Raw genomic sequence first — 16,651 nt, 5'->3', positions numbered from 1 at the left:
CACATCTGTAAAAGCTGCAAAACACTTTACAGGATTGTTTTCAGTTTTTTCTTTAAGCAGCCTAAGACTAGTATCTTAAATAAAGTGTGAAATTAAATTCTCCATAAAAAGGAAGAAGTTCTGTGTTTATTTTTCCAGTCTCCAAGGATTCTTCTAAAATAGTTATTAATAATTAAGGATTTATTTGGCTACAGCCTACATTAAAGAGCCAAAAGAAAATGATCACTCTCACAAATGGCTGTGGAGCAGCCTAATAACATGTGGGACATGTCACCTAACAATTAGCACCATTCATTAACCCAGTGAGAGAGCCTTTGTCATCCAGTGACTGAGCATGTCATTGTTCTGTCCAAGATGGGGACAGACTTCAGCAAAGTCATTAGAATTTTAAAAACTGGAGAATTCTATGCAATAAGTGGGTTAGTATCTTATGTAAGTGGATATTCTAGGGGCCAAACACACTTTGGTTCAGCCTGGAGAAGAGAAGGCTCTGGGGAGATCTTAGAGCCACTTTCAATGCCTAAAGGGAACTTGTAAAGAACAGCACGAGTGAGTTTCTCCAGAGGCAGATAGTCATACGACAAGGGAGAAGAGTTTTAAACTAGGAGAGATTTAGATTGAACATTTGGAAGGAATTGTTCCCTGTGAGGGTGGGCAGGCCCTGGCACAGGTGCCCAGAGCAGCTGTGGCTGCCCCTGGATCCCTGGCAGTGCCCAAGGCCAGGCTGGACAGGGCTGGGAGCACCTGGGACAGTGGAAGGTGTCCCTGCCATGGCAGGGGTGGACCAAGATGGACTTTAAGGTCCCTTCCCACCCAAACCATTCTCCAATTCCATGACCCTTGCCTTCCCAAATCCCAGCATTTATGGAAATCCACAGGCACTGGGTTCAGCTGAGAGGAGATCTGAATACACTTGCACAAATGTGAAAAAGGGAAGAGCCTGAGACATCTGCAATCAAACAGCACTGATTTAATCACCAGTTTTCTGCAATGTTTCCAGCACAGATCATCCCCAGTCTCACAGGACCCCAGCACTGCCCCTGTACCCCACCAACACCGAAACCCACCTTGGAAATGTCCGACTTCGCAGCTCTTTTATAAACACTTGGCTCCCATTCTGCACAGGCTTGACCTCTGTTGTCTGGCTGGTATCATGCTTATGCCAATTTCTTTTCTTTTTCACTGAAAAAAATGAATTGGACAGCTATGTTAAGTTGAAGATAATTATTAAGACATTGGCAGGAAGAATGAATCTTCATTTAATTTCTCACACAAGCAAAGTAGAGGCAACCCCCACCATGCTGCCCTGCAGATTTTAGTATTGCTCTCAGCGCCCCATTTGATAATAGTAGTGCAGCTGAACATCCATTACATGGTGAGCAGTGAGCATTTTGGAGCAGAGGGCAGCAGTTGGGTAATTGCTGAGCTGCAGTGCCTGCAGCCTCACACAAGCACCGGTTCTGGACACCCTGGGCTCTCACACTGCCCCTCATCCTCACCAGGAAACTCCCTGAAAGCCCCTTGGCACAACCTGAAGGACAGATCTGTGAGTGCATTCATCAGGAATTACCTCAGAATAAAGCTCTGTCCAGTAGTGCTGCATTTGACACCAAGTTTGAAGGGATTTTAGTGTGCCCTATGCACAGTAAGGACAGGAAGGGGAGGAAAAGGAAAAGGAAAAGGAAAAGGAAAAGGAAAAGGAAAAGGAAAAGGAAAAGGAAAAGGAAAAGGAAAAGGAAAAGGAAAAGGAAAAGGAAAAGGAAAAGGAAAAGGAAAAGGAAAAGGAAAAGGATTAGTTGCTAGAAGTGCAGGGAATAGAACTTATTATGGCTCAGCACTGCAGCTGATTGAGGCCCCTTGACTGTGCTCCCAGTGAGGGATGGACACACAGGACAGTCCATCAGGAATAAAGGGCCAGCAGGAATGAGCACACATGAGCCAGTCAGGTTTCAGTGTGGTTTTGCCCTGCCTCTGATAGTCAGATAACACAAAGCACGAAAAACTGGTCCTGCTTTTTCCCTGAGTCAGCACTATCTCCCTCAGCTGTTCCTGCTTCCACAGAGAGCCTAGGGAAACTCACTTTGGTAGGAAACAGGGTTTTTCCTCATTTGCATCATTCAAAGCCTCTGTTAATAGAATTTTCATATGTCACATTTTCCACATATGTCCATTTTCCACCCTTGTTTTACAGCATGAAATTCATTTCACCCCAAGTCCAGACCTCTTATCAAAACAGTAAGGGAAGGCAGCAGATTTCTCACAGATGGCACCCACTCCTCACTCTTTGCACATACACAGATGCATACCCTTTTCCATTAGTAAAGGAATCTGGAGCTAGAGATACAGTACATGAGATTCGGAAAGAGCAAATTTTGCTTTCCCAGCCACAGCCCTGGAACAACCCAAGGAAAGACATCTCCCAGTGAGTCCATCCCAGGTTTTGCACAAAGCATGTTGGGTTTATTAGTTCCATGCAGGCTCCAGCCTAGCTGGAGATATTCATTAAAGCTGCTAGTTCTTTATCTTAATGACTCTCAGGCTTAGTGTATTAATTCAATGCTCGTGGTAACAAAGAAACAAGCCTGGCTTGAATGCCAAACCTTCCTCCTCTCCCTCCCTTCCCAACCTCCACATCTGAATCCACGCTACGAGTGTGCTGATTGCACTTGCACTCTGAGTGCAAGACCCAGGGAAAGAGGTGTCACTTGCCACAGGAAAATTAAAGAGCTTAAGCACGTTCCTTTATTACACTCCAGATATCACAGAACGTTGGGAAAGGAAGGCGACAGGTCAGTGCTGGGTTAACAAATTCCCTGCAACGCTCCCAAAATCTCTGGGGAGCTCTCTGCCTCAGCACCAAGAGCTGGCAGGCATCCACCTTTCCCATGAACCTCCCATCCAGCTCTCCCATCCAGCTCTCCAGCAGAGGCAGCCTGGATTCCTCACCCCAGAGCATTCCCCAGAAGGGGCTGTCTCCTGGATGGCAGCTGGAGTCCATTACACTGCAAACACTTGACCCTTGGCCATTTTCACCCACACTTTCTATAGTTTATCTTTGCCTTGAACACCACAGTAAGCACTAAAGGCTTATTCTCATGTGCAATAGATCCCAGCTTGGGCCAGAAAAGCTACTTTTTTGTAATTTATCACAGACTTCTTTTTCTGCAGATCTTTCTGATCCAAATTTAACCTTTGGGAAGTCAAACATTGGAAAAAAGGAATCATTTTTTGCAAAAACTGTATCTCAAAATGAGTAATTCACAGGTATGCATATATTATTTCAAACCTATTTGTGCAGAAGGGATCACCAACTTGAATTCTCAGGAAGAATTAAAGGGTGGTCAAGCAGGGGACAGGGCTGCCCAGGGAGGGGTGGAGTCCACATCCCTGGAAGTGCTCATGGAACTGCTGGACATGGCAATCAGTGCTCTGGTCTTAACAAGCTGGTGATCAGTCACAGGTTGGACTAGGTGATCTTGGAGCTTTTCCCAACCTAAATGACTGTTTGACTTTAAAGCCCATCTTCTTCCAGCCATGACCAGGGTGCTTCCCTAGAGCAGGGATACCTAGGAGCACACTGTGAGCTCTCTACTGATCAACACCAAAGGTTGTAAGTACTTAAAGCCAGCCACAGCCTTTGGCTCACTCACAGCTGTGTAACTCCACTGAATCCAAAGGATTTCTCCTGATTTTCACTGTGGCAAAAGAGGCAGCAATCAAACCCAGCATTTCAGACTGTGAAAATGAGCCAAGCCTGCCCAAACGAAGCCCTTACATTTTACTGAAATTTTGTCAGAAAATGTCGGATGAATATAGATGGTTTTTCCCAAAGAGAAGTCCCTACACATTTCATTAAGCAGGAATGGCTTAAAATGCCATGTGACAGGAAGCAATCTTCTGAGAGCAGCCACTCACCACAGTGGTAATATGGAAAAATATAAGGAGAGGAAAATCATTTTTAAATTTGACATCTGGAAAACATATCTGGTAGAAGGTGAGCTCCATAAATACATGTATATTTTTAAATCCAGACAAGTTGCATAACAGACAATTGGTGTCTGTGTTTCCCTTTGCTAATCTCACAATTAAATCCTACCAGTGAACTATGGCGCTGGAACAACTCCTACTCCTTTATTGCAGAGCTGATAGTGCTGGGTAACGGATCTGAAGAGATTCCGGAGCAGTTAATAAGCAAAGGAAGCAATCTCCCAGCAGTGCCCAGGCCCTGCAACAGGACATTCTCCATGCAAATTCCAGCAGATGCAATTCACCAGCCAAGCTGCTCCCTCCTTCACTTCTTCCAGCTTTTAACTCCCCTGGCCGGATGTACTCTGCAAAGATGGGCTAGAGTAGAAGAGCCTCCTTTTTCCACAGAATCCATGATTCTATACATTAGCAGGGAAAATTACTATGCAGCTTGTGTCCTTGTCACCAAAACTCAAGGTAAGGACAGCAATGATTTATATATAAATAAAATTTTTGCACTTCACTTCTTTGATGATTGGTGTTGCATCTCAATAAATTGCCTGTGCTGTATTCAAAGGGAGAAAAGGAAGTGCCCTTGCTGTCCTACAGAATGGATGTTGGTCTGTATTCCCTCCATGCTGCATCCCCAGAGGGAAGAGGGTCAAGGAACACCTTCTGAGACCCCAGCTGCAGAGCTGCCCTAGATCTGCAGGCTGTAACATCAGAAGGACATGGAGCTGCTGGAGAGATCCAGAGGAGGCCCTGGAGCTGCTTCGAGGGTTGGAGTTCCTCTGCTCTGGAGCCAGGCTGGCAGAGCTGGGGGTGCTCCCCTGGAGAGGAGAAGCTCCAGGGAGAGCTCAGAGCCCTGCCAGGGCCCAAAGGGGCTCCAGGAGAGCTGGAGAGGGACTGGGGACAAGGGATGGAGGGACAGGACACAGGGAATGGCTCCCACTGCCAGAGGGCAGGGATGGATGGGATATGGGGAAGGAATTGTTCCCTGGCAGGGTGGGCAGGCCCTGGCACAGGGTGCCCAGAGCAGCTGTGGCTGCCCCTGGATCCCTGCAGTGTTTAAGGACAGATTGGATGGGGCTTGGAGCAGCCTGGGACAGTGGGAGGTGTCCCTGCCCATGGCAGGGGTTGGAACTTTGCTCCAGTAGCATTTTCTGCTGGTCTGAATGCTCTGGGACACATCAGTGGATTTTTATTTGGTTGAAAATAACTGAATAGACAGAAACCTTTTTAAAAGCATCAGAATATTCTTGTCAATTCAGTTATCCTTATCATAACTGGTATATTAAACTTGCAATCTTTTTATCAAAACTGCCACATCTTATATTCTAGGCTGACGTGCCCTGGTTTTTATAGAACTGATATTCAATTCCTGATTATAGGCTTTTGCTTCTTCTGACTGGGTTTTTCCCCTTGCCCTGAAAAGCAGGTGTCTTTCATAATTTTTTTTTTTTTTATGTGAAAGAAATAAACGTATCAGACCCATCTCGATGTTATGCACTGACAGACTCAGAGGGTGGAGATCCTGTGCTGCTGCTTCCCTCCTGGGTTAGGAACAGTTTGGGAGTGCCTGTAATCACCCCACCTCCAATCCCAAATCATTCACTTCAAAATTATTTGTGGTTATTTGTGTAACCAGGAAAACAAAACACTAGAAAGGCTGATCCTTTCAAACCACAACATTTTGTAGGGACATACCGATTTTGTTAAGTCTTTCAGAACCAACATCCCCAACGGGGATTTTGCCAGTTTCTCAGTTGGATCCTCTGGGAGACAGGAGCAGCTGCAGGTCATTCAGGTTTACAGTTCACATTTGATTTTTAAAAAATCACAGTGAAAATACAATTCTATTTTTTGCCCACAAAACAAACACTTCGGACTCTAACCCATTCCCACTAGAAATTTCTTAAACTTTAACAATTAAGGAAATACAGAAATAATTGATTGGGTTAAAAATTCTGAATTTTGACACAACAGGAGTCACTTTCCAGTCATCCCTTATTTCACATTAAATAAAAGCTCATCAGGATTCCCTCAACTCCAGCAGATGAGCATGGTGCTCTTCCTCTGCAGGATGCCCTCAGGTTGCAGAGCAGCAGGATCCTCCCTGGCACTGTTGTTTATTTATAATTACTGGTTTTCAAGCAAAGTATTTCATCTTTCACAGGGACTGGTTTCTTTTTTTTTTCTCCATTGTATAATAGAAAGAATTTGTGAATTAATCTGACCAAAGCAAACACATCCCACAATTCCTTCCCAGACAAAACTCCCACTGAGATCAACTGTCACTTTTGCTCAGGAGAATCCTTTTCCTGTGAAAGAACTGCAAGAATTGGCACCCTCAGTGTATCCTACAATTTTGAGTGACACTGAAATTGCTGCAATTCTATATCCAGGCCAAGCACAACAAACTGCTTCTTACTCTTCTCATCTGCAGACAGAAAACTCCATGGTAGGTTCCAAAACTCCCTCTATTAGCACTTAGCTGCCGCCATAGGGTTTTTCTAGCCTGCATTACTGAGTGTGGGCACAATTCAACCAAGGAAGGACACTCAGTTTTTTGGGGCCAGGGACTGCAGTTTTCCAGGTAAGTGCCTGCATGAGCTCACACACGTGCCTAAGGCTGCAGCTAAAGCTCCATGATCCAACCTGCAGCTTCCTCCCACTAACATCTTTCTTTACCTTCTGGTTTGAACTCCAACATTAATGGCATGATACTGAGGCATGCCTTTTGTAATGACCAAAACAAAAAGCTCCTGTTGTTCAAACACCCCCACCCTGCTCCGTGTCGGGGACTGGCTGCACAGGGGTACTTACAGGTTGACTTTCCGTGGGTTTTCTCACAATTTGGACAATGATATATGTCAATATCTGGTGCCTCTTCTTCTTCCACACCAACACAGCTGGAACACAAGAAGGTAAATCTGACATTAGCCCACCAATGCCCAAGCAAACCATTAATGATGACAGCTCCATGTGCTTGCCATGCAGCTGCACTGACCAGCAGCACGCTGCCCAAACCAGCTTTGGGGCCGTGTACACTGGTACAGACTGGGTTTTTGTAGCCTACATTCCTGAGGGCTTGCTCCAAAAGCTGCCAGCCAGAAGCCCACCCAATAGCCCACTGTGGAACTGCATGAAAATGTGACAGAGAGATCCACAGAATTTTTTTTTTTTTTTTAAGGAGACTATTTTGCACCGACACAGAGTTTGCCCAGTACCATCCCACATAAACCTGATTAACAAAACACACCTTCACAAAATATGTGTGGGCAGGTGTGAAGTACCAGAGGGATCTTGGCAAGGGATACCATGTGCACAACTTCCATAGGTCTCACCTCTGCTGCAATGTAGGAAGATGAGGAGGTGAAGCAGACACCCAGCTCAGCACTCCTGGCTGTGCCAGAATGCCACAGAGGTGGGTTTGGATGGGACACACCAGCAGCAGCCCTGGGCACACCCATGGACAATCCTGTGGGAGCACAGGGCTGGGGAGGAGCCAAGCACACAGCTAAGCATTGAAGCACCCAAGAAAAGAAGTCTGCACAGTCCAAGTGCCAAGCAGCCAGCCAAAGAATCCAGGTCCAGCACGGCACTGTCCTGTCCACAGAGGAAAGGCAAATGGGCCTCTGCTCCTGCTGCCTGTGTCAGGAGCAGCCCTGGCTGTGAGACACCACAAGGGAAAAGAGCTCAGTGGAGTGCTGCGGGATTCATCCCTGGTGCCTTGGCTCCGTGAGAGCTTAGCTAGGCAAGATCACCCACCAGAGACATCAGAGGCACCTTGAGCTCCAGCACAAGAAAGGCTGGATCACACTGGGCCAAGAGCTCTCCTGGGCTTTCTCAGCTTCATCTCCTGAAATGCCTCCCCAGTGCTCTGCAGGGAGCAGGGAACAGCTGCCAGTGCTCTGAATCAGCAGAAAGCACCTCAGTGCTCCTCAGCTGGCAGAGAACACCAACACTGCTTTTCTGCCAGGAAAAAGATATGGTCAGGGGTCATGCAGAGCCACCTCCATGCACAAGACCACATTCTGCCTCCTGGCATTCCACAGCAGGGCTGAGCACTGACAAATGCAGGAGTTCAGAGTTTATAACTCCTGTTTCTGCCCAAAGGAAGCAGAGCAGAGGATGACTGCTCCACCCCAAAAGCCAGGCAGCAGTTCTACCAAGCACTTCACAGAACCTCTCAGATCATTCTCACTCCATTCAAGCTCTTCAGGACACCAATGTTTCCAAAAACTGGTTCAGCAATGGGAGGAATTCATACAGGGTGCCAGAATGCCACCGAGGTGGGTTTGGATGGGACACACCAGCAGCACCTGGTGTTGGTCCAGAAGCAGGAAGGCCATGACCTGGGTGCTGATAAAAGAGGATAACCCACAATCCTGTGCCCACCCCTCCCATGAGAGTCCCTGGACCCGCTCCCTGAGGGCTCTGGGTGCCCTTGGCAGGGTGCAGGTGTCCAAGAACCAACACAAACACACTGGGGCAGGGGAGCAGCTGTTAAAATGCACCGTGAGCCCCATTGCCAGAGGTGGTTTTGAACCCCCTGGTGACCCCAAGGCACACAGTGGGGCACGTCACCATCGCAAACCACAGACACACCTGCTGCTGGAGAACAGCAACAACAAAACCAAGGCTGCAACAATGCTGGGAAAGGCCAAACTAGCTAAGAGACAGCAACACATCCTTTTTCTTATCATTGTAACTGTTGTGTCAAAATAAGATCCTGCCAGAAATCCTGGTGGGTACGGTGCTCCTGCTGCAGCTGTCAATGTGGGACCTAGCTCCCTTCAAAACAAAGAGCCCAGGGTGACAGAAGCTCTGCAACTAAAGCCAGAGACACTCTCATCTCCGTGAAGCCAGACTGGGAACAGAAATCATTACTTTGGAATTGTGTCAAAGCAACTGCAGATTTGGCTGATTTTTTTCATTAAACAGTTACTTGAAAAAATACTAAATTATTGTGTGTCCCTGGGAAGCCAGCAAAGAAAACTGAAGTTTGCCAACAGGAAAAATCACCATCACAATAATCCAGTATTGAGAATCCTGTACATATATAGAGAAGAATATCAGATTGGTAGAAGACACCAGAAAAAATAGTAGAAAAATACCAGATTAATCAGTAGAAAAGTTAAATCTTGGTAGATCAGAGCCAGTGTAAGAGAATGTAGAAGAGTCCTCCACCCACGAAGCTGTGTCAGCTGCTTATGCCACTGGATTCAGCTGGCTAAACTCAGTAAAGGTATAGATTAGGCTCTCTACAAGTGCTTGAAAACACCATATTTAGCTAAAGTAAGGAGATGAGACCCTTGGCATGGGATGGGAGGAGGTTTGAGCAGCTGTGGCACAGGGCAGTAGCTGCCCTGGGAGCCATTGTTCTGAGAGTCAAGCATCTGAGAGAACAACACAGAGAAGTAAAAATAACTGACCTCAAACTCCAGTGGGCCCCTACAAGACACAGTCAACTTTTCCAACTACAGCATGGCTTTGGAATAAGGTTTGGCCACTCACAGCTGCTCACAGGGAGGGAGAAGCTGCTGCCCTCTGTGTGGGAAACTGGGAGTGTGATGTGTCCAAGGGATCCTGCGGTGGTGTGTTGAACTGCCTCAGGAGATCAGGAACCAAACAGCAACCCACTCCAGGCTGTGCTGCTCCTCTCACCCAGCAGAGATGGGCTCTGCAGGCACTGCAACCAGCAGGACTGTTGATGGCTCCCACACAGATATAGGCACAGAAAACCAAATTCCCACCAAAAGTTAAAGCCAGACTGCCAGACAACCCCAAGCAACCATTCCTGCCAGCAGAGGAACAAGGTTTTCCTGCTGCCTGTGCTGGGTTTACAGAGCAAGATTTGGGTAGCAAGGGGCTGTGACTGACCCTTGGGTCGTGCTGAGCATTTCCACCTGGGAATAAAAAGCAGAAGGGAACTGCCAGCTGTGGTAAAAGCCAGGGTCCAGTTCTGAAGCATCTCCTACTCAATTTACTGTTTTTTCTCAGGGTGGTTAATTACCAACAATATAGAATCAAAGCATTTCTCCAGCTGAAGGAAACCAAGTCATCTACAGTGACTGAACAGTGGTGTTCTCCCCCTCAGCCCCTGAACTGCAGCACAAATGGAACTCTGTGGTTTGCGTCTATTGGTTTTTCCCATGAGAACATTCACTTTGGTCCCTCCAGATTTTTTTCTCAGCCCCATCTGCCCAAGAGAAACAAACATCAAAAAGACTCAAACCAAGCATTTCAAAATTATCAGATGGGTCTAAGGCAGTTGGCAAGGGGTCACAGCCAGTGCTTGATCACAGATGATGTGCCTGGAATCCGGGCAGTGTGTTTGGGATCCAGGCAGCGTGCTCAGGATCCAGGCAGCTTGCTCAGGAGCAGGATCTCACAGTGTCAAGTGTGGGACCTGGGTGCATTACCATTGTCAGGGAAGAACTGGGAAAAGCTCCCAGTTGCACTGTTGTTAGAAGGAAAAAATTTTTGCTTGGTGAAGGACAGAATCACAGAGCCATAGAATTGTTTAGATTGCAAAAGCCCTCAAAGACCATTAAGCCCAACCATTCCCCAGCACTGCCAAGGCCACTACTAACCCATATCCCTGATGGCCACATCCACAGGGCTATTAAATCCCTCCAGGGATGGGGACTCCAGCACTGCCCTGGGCAGCTGTGCCAAGACTGGACAATTCTCTTGTTAGAGAAAACCCTCCCTAGACACCCCACAAATCCCCTCACTTGCTGTGCCATGGCCACTAATGCCTGAGGGGCTGCAACCATGCCAGCAGGAACTGGGGGTGCACCTGCTGCGCAGGGCAGGGATGTGGGATGCTGGAGCAGCAGCCAACAACACCTTGCACAGCTCAAAAAACTTTTCTGCCCAAACACAGCAAAGATGGTCTAAGAGACTGATTGATTGTCCTGCATCCAGGAATCTTGTTGGAACAATTTTGACCAACCTAATGGTTGATTTTTAAATGGTCATTAAGTGATTTAACTCATGTTGAGGCAGTGTACAACTAATTTGATAATGAGATAAAAGGGAAATACTGAAAATGTATTAGAATTTCACCAAAACTGTTGTAGGGGAAAAAAAGAATAATGAGAAGCAAAGGCTTTGATATTGCAGCTGTTGAAGCTGATATCTCACCCACATTACATGGATTTAAAGAAGAATTAGCACATTATAAGCTTTTGCAGTCAGAGGCTACAAATTACACTTTTATTAGTAACTCTGCCACTTTAAAATTAAATGGCTTCTGTGTTGTCAGTGAAGAGATGTTCATGTTTCAGTATTCTGATAAAGTTAATAATGATTCTTTTGTTATGCTGGCAACACTAATAAAAGGTGAGTAAACTAAACTGGTTTTATAGCATAAATTATTCTGGAAACCATGGGTTGTCATCTGCAGGGAGGTGACATTTTAAGTAGCTTCAGGAGCAAAATTAACCCACATGGTATCTGTTCTATCAAAACCATATCACCTCCATTATCAACCAGAAAAACATATAGAAAAATATGAACAAATAAAATAAACAAGAAAAATACTCTTAGATGGGGAAGAAAATCAAATCTAGGAAAACAGAAATAGAGCCAAAGATAAAAACAGTCTAACTTCCCTTCCCTTCCCTTCCCTTCCCTTCCCTTCCCTTCCCTTCCCTTCCCTTCCCTTCCCTTCCCTTCCCTTCCCTTCCCTTCCCTTCCCTTCCCCAGCTCATGAAGACAAATCATCAAAGCTCCATGAAGTGCAGAACTCACAGCATTTTAACAGGTCACAATTAGTGATTACCCTGAGCTCATCCCTATCCCTTAACAACTGGTACTCCTCGGTGTGTCACCAATCACATGTTGCACAACAATGCTCTTCCTTAACAAGCTGTAATTTCATTTACTTCTGTAATTTGTACAGAAGACACCTGTCCAGTTCCAGGAGCCTCTACCACTTGGACAAAGCCATAGGTGCTGCAGAAAAGCAGCACTGCCCAGCAGTGGAGACTCACAATTCATATTTTGATGCTGGGCTAGTGTTAATTGTGCACCCCAGCATCCAGAAATGCACTGTGAGCACAAGAGAAGTTAATAAAAGACAGAAAAGGGGAAAGAGGGAGGCCATTTTGAGAGCAAGAAAATGAGCTGTTCCATGGGTTCATGTCTTCTGGGTTGTTTTCCTGGTGGCTTTACAGGGTGAACCCTGACCAGAGTTCTCTCCTGTGTGCTATCCAATGTCTCCAGAGCAAACAAACAAGCCTTTTCTTAAGCAGAAGGATTTGTCTCATCTAATCAGTCACATGTTTCCATGAAACAGAGATTTTGGAGAGCTGAAGCCTGCTGTCAGCTAGGGTTAAAGCAAAGCAGTGAGCTCAGGAGTCATTCAGGAGAACAGGGACATATGTTGCTGTCACTTCAGCAGGAGATCCAAGACCAAGGACAGCAGAAGGAACCCACATGCTGGTGTGGACACAGGGGTGAGGGTCCCCTGCATGGACATCTTTAATTAAGGCCTAAATGCAAGAGAGCCCGAGTTCTACTGGACAACCAGGATTTCACATCATCTCTCACTTGCTCACAGAAACACAAATGTGGAGAGAAAAGGATGGGAAAAGGGAAAAGGGAAAAGGGAAAAGGGAAAAGGGAAAAGGGAAAAGGGAAAAGGGAAAAGGGAAAAGGGAAAAGGGAAAAGGGAAAAGGGAAAAGGGAAAAGGGAAAAGGCCTCCTCTTGCAAACTGAACAGCGTCTGCGCAGTCCCTGCAAGGAGCCCAGCAGCTTCAGCAACACCTGAATGCATCCACCACAACATTCCAGATCCACCAAGACAACGGTGATACCTTCCTTCTATCCTTATTTCTGGACCTTGGTGAACCACTATGGTTATTTCTGGGGCTGATGAGAGGAAGTCTGGTCTTCAATCAGAAACTGAGACCAAAAAAAAACCAAGGTCCACTTGCAAGACAAGACAGGAGCCTTGGACTGGGGGCTCCTCAAGGGAAGCTGTGCCCCAGCTGGAGCGATGCCCACAGCAGCAGGGCACTGTCCTTTCCAAACCACATCTGCTGCAGGCCCCTGAGCCAGATACACAAAGGTATGGCTGGTGACTCTGTGCTTTGCCTTGCTATAAATAATAAGGTTTCACTTCCTTCACAGAGCTTTTGATTTGTTTCCTTTGGGAGACTCACAGGTTACAATGGCATTAATTCCTATTTGCCAGCCTTGTCCTTATAAATGAGGATCTTCATTAAATGAATGTTAAGCGATGAGCACTATAATTAGGACAGATTTAAAATGCAGTGTGCCTAAATCAGAGACTGCTCAAGATGTTATCTTTTTTATTAAGATATAATTTGAAGGAGAATCACTGCTTAGTTTAGAATGAAATACATTTTCCAACAACCTCTTCTCACTGAGAGCGAGCAAGGAAATACACCCTGCTTCAGAAGTGAAGCCCAGCTATCCTGATCCCTACTGCTGGCAGATCACTCTCTTATGAAACACACGTGGCTGAGAAGTGCTGGATGAGACTCTTTTCCCCCTAATTATTTTATGTCAACTCAAAATTCTATTCAATCTTGCTGTCATATAATTTAAAATAATTGAAGACTTAGAGACTTACCCCAACAATCAATCACACAATTCCAGCTGACTGCACTGCCTGTCATCCCAATGACCTCAGAGGCAACAACTTGAAGAGGTGAACACCTTAACCACTGGCTAGGGAGAATGTCTCATGCCATTTTTTGCAACATATCTCTTGCCCTACCCCCTGGCAGTGCCAGCCCCATCCTCTGCCATGTGAAAGACCTGACCTGGGCACAGAACATCTGTGGACCCACTACTGTGCCAAGGTGCTGCTGCTGGTCAAAACTGAGCTCAGCCTGTTCAGCAGAGAAGCTGCTTAGCCCTGTGTGACTACAGATGCCCTGATGTTTTTTCTCCTCCTTCTCATCACTGGGTTTCCCAAAAGCAGATGAGAAATAAGCCAAGAGGTAGGGAACCAGAGAAAGAGTGGCAAAAAGCAGGAATAAATCAAAATTGAAGGAAAAAAATTGCCAAGCCCAAATTCAAGGTCTCAAATTCTTGACCCAAAAGGTCAAGAAGTCCATTAAACAAACTGAACAAAAATAACTGTCCTCTCAAAATCATTCTGTTAGTTTTTGTTTATTCCTTGTGTAACTTCACTGAAAGAAGGGGCACTGGTCCACAAAGGAATCTGGCCACATCCAAAACTTTTTCAGGCTGGGTGGCCATACTGCAACTGCAGGGAGCAAGAAGGGCTCATCCCAGCCTGGAAGCAGGGGAGGTGACAAAGCAGACAACACCATTATGCAGGCCCTCCACAGCACCCCCGTGCATCCCAGACCAGCCCCAAAGGGTGCTGCGAGGATGATGGAGCTCCCACCTCAAGGGCTGAGTCAACAGGCTGCAGGTGTGAAAAGTCAACTGGTCTGCACATGTCTTGTCTCTGCTATTTTCTTCCTCTCCCCTCCTCCTTTCACCAATCACCTTCTGTTCTCTGGGTATGGCTTCTATTTTATCTTCAACTGACATGCAGGTGTCAGCCCAAACCAGAGCCAGCAGAGCTGCGACACCCATCCCACTCGGCGTGGCACCATCCACACAGCTCTGCTCTGCTGCCACACAGCTTCAAACAGATACTCCTGAGCAGACACACAGCACTGGACAGAATTCAGAAACAAAGCCAGTGAGCAGGCAGCACGTGTCCCCACTGCCCTGCACAGCCACAGCCAGGTGCAGTGCAGGGGCCCTTCTCACAGCTCATCTCCCCAGTCTGTGGCACTCAGTCCTGTGACCAACACAGCAGCTCCTCCACCCATGACCCACACTGGACTCTTGGCCCAGCAGAATGACAGAATCACAGAATCACTTACATTGGAAAAGAATCTGAAGGACATGGAGTCCAACCATTTCCCAGCATTGCCAATGCCACCAGGTGTCTTAATTAATTTCCCCAGGTGCCTCAAACCCTTTCTGCTCCATCCTACGGAAAGCAGCAGCTCCACACCCTGATGGAGTCCATAGCACCGGGGGCTGTTGCCAGTTTGCTCCAGGGACTAGCCTAACACTCACTTTACAGGCTCCATGTCCTCTGATCTGTCATCCTCACAGGACACTCCTAGCCAGTGTCTCTGTCAGCAGAATAACCTCTCACATGGAGCTTCCCCATGGCTGAGATCTACACACAAATGGGGTGGACACCAAGGTTATCCTGCTGAGGTCACTGAGAGCTTTACAGAGTAAAGGGCACTTGCAAGAGGAGTCCTGCCCTGGGGCTCTGCCTCAGTGTAAATGCTGCGTCAGGTTTGTGGCCACACACCGGAAAGTGGACTCATGCATAAAATTGCCCTTTACCTTTCCTTCCTCTGGCTCCCAGCTCATCTCAGTCTGCATAGGCAACTCTCCAGACCCCTAAAAACCTCCTCTTCTATCTTCAAATTTCCTGCAATACTTCTCTATGGAATTAGTGCTGGGCTGATCAAATAAATTCTTGTATATCTTCTGCACATAACTGAAGGATGGAGTGATGGAGTGCATTCTCTCACATGCACTGAGGCAAGCACAGCAGGAAAAAAAAGATCCCAGGAATGGATTGATTTTCATGAGCATTTTAGAAACTATAGGCTGTATTCTGCCCAGTGCAGAAAGGAGTAGGAAGGAGAATTGTCTCAGGGAAAATAATCCTTCAATTATTGTATGACCAACAAAATTCTGTGATATTAGTGTCTCAGCATTTCTTCCTCACACAATGTGTCACCTCAGCTGTTGACCACTGCTCCATGAAGAGCTCCGGGAGGCAGCCCCTGGGAACAGCCCACTGTCATACCAGCCTTGTACAAACCCAGCACAAATTGTCCTCCACAGAGAAGTGCTGGAATCCAGCCTTTTTGTGTTTTCACTCACAGGGCACCTTCTGCCCAAGCACAGGTCAAACTACCTTACAAAAATATCTACTGTTAGCATGTGCCTTTTGTTCCTCAGCAAAAACCAACTGGTGACACTGTGTAATAGAAATATTACCCACCATGGAAAAAAGAAATCAACCAAACAGAAAGTTTCTAGATTGTAGCAACCTGCACCTACTGCACAGCCCAAGCCTTTGCCAGCATCACACTGTTATGTGGCCTAACTAGAACCTGTGCATGTCAGCAACAAATCTGTTATTCAAAGCTGGAAGTCAGAACCCCCAGAATCAGCCAGGGCTCATTGCTTAGTTCCTTGAGACTTACAGAACAAGGTCTCAGTTTCAAGGTTCAGTACAAAACATCACACATCCACAAGGGATGAGGAGTGGACACTGCCAACTCTCTAACCAAGATGTATCCAAACCCTACAGACTAACAGAGCCAACTCCCATGGCAGACTGGTCCGAGTGTGCCCTGATAGCCCAGTGTGGCAGCAAGCAGCATTGCAAATGAGACTGGATTTAACCTCAGCCTTTCTTTGCTGGCCCAAGGATCTCGAGAGTATAAGCATCTCTATCAGGAGTGGCACCCCACAAGTGGCCAGGCAGGTAGGCCACCTTTCTGGGAGAGCCCCACAGCAGAAGGAATCCCAAAAGCTGGGCTAAATCTAAGCCCTGAGGAGCAGCCACCAGGATCAGCTGTGCTGCAATACAGACCTGTGTTTACCAAGCACTGCTCAGTAAAATATATCCGTTAGGTTTTGC

General features: G+C 46.6%; 1 protein-coding gene across 3 annotated transcripts in view; it reads right to left on the bottom strand.

Moving 5' to 3' along the window:
- PHF2 (PHD finger protein 2) overlaps window positions 1-16,651 on the bottom strand; it is a 54,106-nt gene that overhangs the window by 23,077 nt on the left and 14,378 nt on the right. For all 3 annotated transcript variants that reach the window (XM_021539556.3, XM_021539557.3, XM_021539559.3), the window contains exons 2-3: window positions 6,793-6,878; window positions 1,068-1,182 (exon numbers count right to left, since the gene is read on the bottom strand). In XM_021539556.3, coding sequence (XP_021395231.2) covers window positions 1,068-1,182; window positions 6,793-6,878 — 201 coding nt within the window. The remainder of the gene's footprint in view (window positions 1-1,067; window positions 1,183-6,792; window positions 6,879-16,651) is intronic.

This window comes from Lonchura striata, chromosome 12, assembly GCF_046129695.1.
Source record: "Lonchura striata isolate bLonStr1 chromosome 12, bLonStr1.mat, whole genome shotgun sequence".
NCBI classification, from domain to species: Eukaryota; Metazoa; Chordata; class Aves; order Passeriformes; family Estrildidae; genus Lonchura; species Lonchura striata.
The sequence above is the reverse complement of the archived record's forward strand: the minus strand, read 5'-3'. Positions and strand labels throughout refer to the sequence as shown.